At 47.8% G+C, this 7,500-nt stretch overlaps 1 protein-coding gene across 1 annotated transcript in view; it reads right to left on the bottom strand.

The window, feature by feature from the left end:
• The window catches only part of LOC308169999 (uncharacterized protein), a gene marked incomplete at both ends in the record, with an annotated part of 42,016 nt that overhangs the window by 7,721 nt on the left and 26,795 nt on the right, over positions 1-7,500 (bottom strand). Inside the window, one exon of the mRNA XM_080544730.1 lies at positions 6,193-6,276. Coding sequence (XP_080400856.1) covers positions 6,193-6,276 — 84 coding nt within the window. The remainder of the gene's footprint in view (positions 1-6,192; positions 6,277-7,500) is intronic.

Genomic DNA, 7,500 nt, shown 5'->3' with positions numbered 1-7,500 from the left:
GCTCTCTCTCTCCCCCACTCTCTCTGTCACTAATCCCGAGGCAACATGTACTGTATATCGATACTTAAATACGTCATGCAAACAATGACACCTGTCGACACACCCAGCTCACACCTGTCGACACACCCAGCCCAGCCCAGCCCAGCCACCCGGCACTGTGGGAGTGTCTCAGACCCACTCTACTCTACTACAGCCTCACACTATTGATTTTCTCCACTTACAACTTAAAAAGCACCAAGGGTACACTTCACACGCACGCGCACACACACGCACGCGCACAGACACACACACACACACACACACACACAGACACAGACACAGACACAGACACAGACACAGACACAGACACAGACACAGACACAGACACAGACACAGACACAGACACACACACACACACACACACACACACACACACACACACACACAAATCTAAGGGAATTCTCAATAGATTCTGCATGGAATTCAAAATGGGTTATAGAGTGATCTGTCATCAGGGTGATTTACAAACGAGGAGTGTGGATATGTGAAGGCAAAGGAGAAAATGGGAATGGCATGAGATTGAAAGTGAATATAAACCAATTACAATCAAAATCCGATCTTTGGACTTCTGCTTGCAATGACGGAATAACTGTGGTCATAAAGTGCAGTAGGTAAGTCATTATCTAATACTTCAGGTGCAAAAGGGCAACAGCTATACAGTCAAACATGGAACAAAAAAAACTCAAAGCAACACGACCAAGGACATTTTCCCACTATCTATAGAGTACCTGAGTGTTTATCTGTGTGTGTGTAGAACGCTACGTTTGAGAGAACGAGAGTTACAGAGACAGGTAGAGAGGATACAAGCGGTTTGCTACAGCTTTCTCAGTGTGGTATGAGTGGTCTAGTCTCCACAATGAAGGTGATGTTAAAAACAGCCCTGGAACAGGAACTGTATATCAACCACATTCACCTGCTCGAAAAACCAGACAAAACAAGAAAGGAGAGAGAGAGAGAGAGAGAGAGAGAGAGAGAGAGAGAGAGAGAGAGAGAGAGAGAGAGAGAGAGAGAGAGAGAGTGACAGAAACAGAGAGAGAGAGAGAGAGAGAGAGAGGAGTACTGACAAAACCAGTCAATAAAACCACTCACCTAAGTCAAGCCAGCGCTACTGGGTAGAGCCTAGTAGGATTTCCTAACTGGAAGGACGCGTAGCATTAGCCTCCCAGAGGAGCAGTAGGGGAGAGCTTGGCAGTCACACGCACACACAATCTTCCCAGGGTACTGCAGCACATCCAAGTGACTCAGCGCCGTGGAGACTTTCCAACGACCAGAAGTCTCCTCCTCCTCCCCTCACTCACTCACCGCCCTCTAGCAGGACGACCAGAGACAGCTCGAACGGATTACACAGCACACACACACATACCCACATACCCACACACACACACCCACCCACACGTGGATGTGCACTGCACACGCAGATGTGCATGCTGTGCGCACACATAAGGGCACACACATGTGTACACACACACACACACACACACACACACACACACTTCACTCTAGCACTTTCCCAGCAGCGATAATTGTCACAGTGACCCGAAGGTCTTTGGTCACCGAAATGTAATAGAATGTTCTGATTTAGAAAGGAATGGCAGAGTAAATTACCTCATTTACAGCGTTTAAAACATACAGCAGTCCAACGACGGCGTGTACAGTGTAGCAGCATCAGATAATTAACTCCAGTAACACCTCTAAGGGCATTCCTCTCTGGGCTCCAACAACTAGTCTAAATGTAAATAACGTTTTAGAAAACAGGAACGAATCAAAGTCGGATCCAATTTGGTCAAAGCAGTCGGATGTTGATCCCAACTAAAAATAGCCAGGTTTACAGCACTGTGCCAAGAATAAAAAACAAAGCATATCTGAGGTTGTATACTAAAAACAAATTCACCATAGAAATATGCACACACACCTTACGAATCAGCTTCATTAAAGTGTTTACCAGATTCCTCACGCTCTTTTGGATGATCTGATTTGGTTTAATCTCGTTAGGAAAGAAGAAGAGGAGAGACAGACGGAGCATGTAGAAGTCCCCTGAGAGAGAGAAAGGGAGAGAGAGAGAGAAAGAGAGAGAGAGAGAGGGAGAAAGAGAGAGAGAGAGAGAGAGGGAGAAAGAGAGAGAGGGAGAGAGGGAGAAAGAGAGAGAGAGAGAGAGAGGGAGACAGAGAGAGAGAGAGAGAGAGGGAGAGAGAAAGAGAGAGAGAGAGACGGATGGACGGACGGACAGACAGACTACCATTTGTGACAGGGTCTGGTTAAAAGGTCAAGTAGGGCAAGGTAATTTTTCAGTTTTTTCCAGATTATTAAAGTGATTGTAAACTTTCAAATGATGTGTCATACATTGAAATCTGAAAATAGTTGAAGATGATATGCTTACTCGAATGTTGGTACAGCTCAAACCCAAAATCATAGAAATGTGCTCTGAATCAAGACACACGCAAAACATCTGCTAATAGCTAGCGCTAAAAAGGAACATCGCTACAAACATCTAACTGCAAGTTTAGCACATCGCAACACGCTGATAGAACATCAACATGCTAAAAACACACAACTACACACGTTAGATGATCACACAGTCCTTGCTTTTGAATACGTCCTAAAATGTATGTTTGTTTACAAGCCATGTATCACTTAGCCTACCCAGATTCACGAGGCAGTGAATCCAATTCACTAATTATTAGTATTTAGTGATCCTAAAACTGCTGTTTGTTATATCGAGTGGGCTCTTCAACACTTCATCTTTTGTAATATGCCAAAAAACGGAATACACACACACACAAAAAAAGAATGAGACATGAGAATTGCCCCCCCTAAGAATTAAAGCCAATCCGCAAGGATACTCACGGACATCAACAGAAGAAGAAGTCTTCAAGAGTTTTGGCAGCCTAGATCAAATCGTACAGTATGCTTAGTTAATTAAAGCACTCACTGTAGAGGTTGCTAGTCGTGAGACTTGTGTGATCTGAACTATAATCATTACCATGATTTGTCTTGGAGTGGAACTTCTGCATCTCAGTCAACAACTGTGAGTGGAACTTCTGCATCTCTGTTTCTGTATGAGTGAGGTGGTTTCTCACATCTCTGAACAGCATCTCTGGTTCTACTGTCAGGAAACCAGCGTTCTATTCTAATATTCTAACATACCCAATATAAATAGGTCATCGATCTCATCTATTACTGTGTGCATGTGTCTCAGAAAAAAACATGTTGCCCTCAACAGTAACCCACTTTGAATCCCACACAGAAGCTACAGTATTACATTTACATGTTAGCAGACGCCTTATTCTAAAGCGATACATTTGACGTAAGTAAGTGAATCATCAATCCACCAGTCGTAGCAGGAAAAGCAATCTAGCTCAAGCCAGCGGCCATTGGCAGTCGTCGTGCTAGAAGAAGACATTTGTTTTGTATTAAGAATCCTGTGAGATGTGTGTGTGTGTATGTGTGTGTGTGTGTGGGGTACACTGGGAGGTATGTCAGCTATGGCATTTTCCCCCACTAAACCAGTCTGACCTGTAGAGATGCCTGTGAAGAGGTTTTTGATTGCATGTTTTGTTCATTCATTCATGTCATGGTGTTGAATGACATGGTTCCTCCTGCGAGACTGTGTGATGTGTGGCTGTTTAATATACTAGTATTGTATAAGTACTATAGGCCTACTGCAGCACCACAGGGAGCCCACGTCTGGTAAACAAGCCCTGTTTTGAACTGAGTTTATCCAACCCAAAAACAACACTATAAAAAAAATCCTGCAACATTGTGTAAGGTTGACTCAATAAGCCTCAGCCTCGTGGTGTGGTGGAGAGTCAATGCCAGTAAGTCCTTGTCAGTTGGCAGGGCTACAACAGGCTGACTGGCAGAATCTGACCTGTTTCAAGGTGACACGTAAAACAGTGTCTGAGTGTGTCAACAGAGTAGAGGTAGAGGGGCAGATGAGAGGGGTGATGACCTCTGTGAGCTCCACTCACTGAGGCTCATCTCCCTTGCCTTTGCCTGTCGAATATGCATGGCTGTCGACAACACAGACACAGACAGACAGACACACACACACACACACACACACACACACACACACACACACTCTTGTATAACATGGATAACAAGATGACAGTGTGTGTCTGTGTGTATAACATGGATAACAAGATTCCAGTGTGTGTGTCTGTGTGTTCAACACGGATTTGGATTTTGCTGGCAGAGAGGAGATTTGAGCATGGTGTGAAGTGTGAACCCTGCCTGAACTCTTTACTGTGAGGCCTTGAGGATTAAACGGCTATGTTGAACCACCCAGAACATTCTTCAGGTTAGCTCTCATCTCCTAAATCCACAGCACAATTTCAGATTACACTCCCCTCTCAGACTGGGACGGAAGAGAGGGCGAGAGGAGGAGAGGGAGATGGAGAGAGGAGGAGAGGGAGAGGGAAAGAGGAGGGGAGGGAGATGGAGAGAGGAGGGGAGGGAGATGGAGAGAGGAGGGGAGGGAGATGGAGAGAGGAGGGGAGGGAGATGGAGAGAGGAGGAGAGGGAGATGGAGAGAGGAGGAGAGGGAGAGAGGAGGGGAGGGAGATGGAGAGAGGAGGAGAGGGAGAGGGAGAGAGGAGGGGAGGGAGATGGAGAGAGGAGGAGAGGGAGACGGAGAGAGGAGGAGAGGGAGACGGAGAGAGGAGGAGAAGGAGATGGAGAGAGGAGGAGAGGGAGATGGAGAGAGGAGGGGAGGGAGATGGAGAGAGGAGGAGAGGGAGATGGAGAGAGGAGGAGAGGGAGACGGAGAGAGGAGGAGAAGGAGATGGAGAGAGGAGGAGAGGGAGACGGAGAGAGGAGGGGAGGGAGATGGAGAGAGGAGGGGAGGGAGACGGAGAGAGGAGGAGAGGGAGACGGAGAGGGCGCTGCAGGGGGACGACAGATGAAGAGAGGTGAAAGGGGGAACAAGAGAAACAAGTGAAAGGACAGCAGATGCCCTCAGAGAAGAAGGGGAGGAGGAAGGAACAGAAGTACAGTAGAGCGGGAAGGGACAGATGATGGGAGGAGGGCCGGAGGATAAAGAGAGGGAGAGTAGCTGTGATACAGAAGGGTGAGACTCGTTTATGTCTCTCTCACACACACACACACACACACACACACAGACAGACACACACACACACACACACACACACACACAGACACAGACACAGACACAGACACAGACACAGACACACACCACATACACACGCCACATACACACGCCACATACACACGCCACATACACACGCCACATACACACGCCACATACACACACACACACACCACACACCGAGTGTGATATGAAAATAGAACAGTGGCTTTCTTCACACCCATGTGAAGCGGTGAGCTGCTGGGTGGAGTGTGTTCCTCTCCTCCTGCCCGTGTCCTGCCTACGCTGTCCTCTGCACAGCACATCTGTCTGGGTCAGGACCATCCACTCTCTTTCATGCTATTCAATCTTCTAAACTGTCACGTTTAAAAATAAATAAAACCGAAAGCTTAAAATATAGCAATTTCAATGAACCTCTTTGATGTCCTTGATAATCACTTCAGGCCAAACATGACTGTCACTCAGGGTCACAACTCCCACGCCACATACAGTGCAGACTCGGAGGTGTGGATGGGAAGCATAGCACAGACTGAACCTCCCATGGGAGATGTGTCGCGGCACCTCTTACACAACACACACATAAATACACACGCATGCATGCCCAAAGACACACACACACACACACACGTACGTACGCATGCACACGCACACACGCACACACACACACACACACACCACAGCGCGCGCTTGACACCACAGTGGGTTAAACTAAGACGTACTGACAGTGTCACCTCAAGGGAAGTTTCAGCTCACCACAGTACATTACTACCCCTCTACTAATATCTACATATTACTGACACACTCTTTTTCAGACTCCTCTCTTTAAATAAAGTCAGACTACTGTACGTTGGACAGTTGACGTACATCATGACGTACCGTAGCAGGAGAGCTAAATTAAAGGACGGGACAGGCAGTGTGAGAAATAGTGAGACAGACAGAGGTGGAGAAAGTGAAAGAGCAATGAGATGGCCGAAGTAAAATAGGAGGGGAGGAGCGAGGGGGGGGGGGGGGGGGGAGGGGCTGGGGGAGTATCAAGTCTTGCCTACCTTGAGCGTGTTCGATCTTCACTCCCACGCACGCCTCCTCATCTGCCTTCTTGGACTGGAAACAGCTGGGCTTGCCCTTCTTCTCTGTAAGGAGAGACGGGGACACACAGACATCTACTGTAAATAACCACCCTGCCGCCGAGGGGAGAGAGAGAGACGCCCGCCAGGGACGAGGCTGGAGCCGTTTGAGAGAACCCCATGATTTATTCAACAGGGACGCCAACTCAGTGGGAGAGAGAGAGCGGCGGGGGGTGAAGATGGATGGCTGGATAGAGAGAGAGGGAGAGGTAGAGAGAGAGATAGAGAGGGAGAGACAGAAAGAGAGAGAGAGAGAGAGAGATGGAGCAATATGCAAACTGGAATCTTCAGAGTAGCATTGTGGGACATTGGATCCTGGACAGCGGTCGCGATACCACAGTACTCTCAACCGGCACGGAGCCGAGGGGGAGTTCGTCTGCTATTTGTTTGAAAATAAAACGAGTATTCCAACCCTTAGAGGTTTAATTGCAATCAGTTAGACTGCGATATCTAGGGCAGCCTCGCCAGGGAGATCTAATACACTCTGCACCCATTTCATATGCACATAAAAGATTAAAGAGAAAATAGAGACGCTATTAAAAACAATGACGAGGCCCGCACACACACACACAGACACACAGACACACACACAGACACACAGACACACACACAGACACACACAGACACACACAGACACACACACACACAGCTCTGTTCTTCATTCTCACCACAGGCGACCCCCCTCCTCACAGAAGCCTGTTTCAACATTAACAGTTAAGGACTTGTTGCCCAACACTAACTTCACACTCATATTATCACATAATAGCACAGTTGATGCTGCCATACAACGTGAATAATGAGTGTTCGCAGCGAAATCGACATGCTCAGTGTGGGGCCATGGAGGGTTTTGTGTGTGTGTGTGTGTGTGTGTGAGAGGGGGGGGGGGGGTAGGTGGGAGGGTACGCTATCCTGGCGCAGGGATTAAAGCAGGGGCTTTCTCCACCCACCATCTGGACTCCTCATGACAGGCCTGCCTGCTGTTCTCTCTCACACACACACACACACACACACACACACACACACAAACACACACACACACACACACGCACACACATGGTTGCGCAAAGAGGAAACATAACATTGTAGAGTTGGGTTTGGAGGGCACAGCCTTCCGTGAGCCGTGTTTCCGATGCGGGACGGTGAGCAGCTCATACAAGCGGCGTGTTCAGACCATCAGATACATATCAGCCATTCACCCCCCAGACACACAATACCTCAACTATGACCGCT

This window comes from Nansenia antarctica, assembly GCF_963989245.1.
Source record: "Nansenia antarctica genome assembly, chromosome: 14".
NCBI classification, from domain to species: domain Eukaryota; kingdom Metazoa; phylum Chordata; class Actinopteri; order Argentiniformes; family Microstomatidae; genus Nansenia; species Nansenia antarctica.
This window is presented reverse-complemented; position numbering and strand designations above follow the sequence as displayed.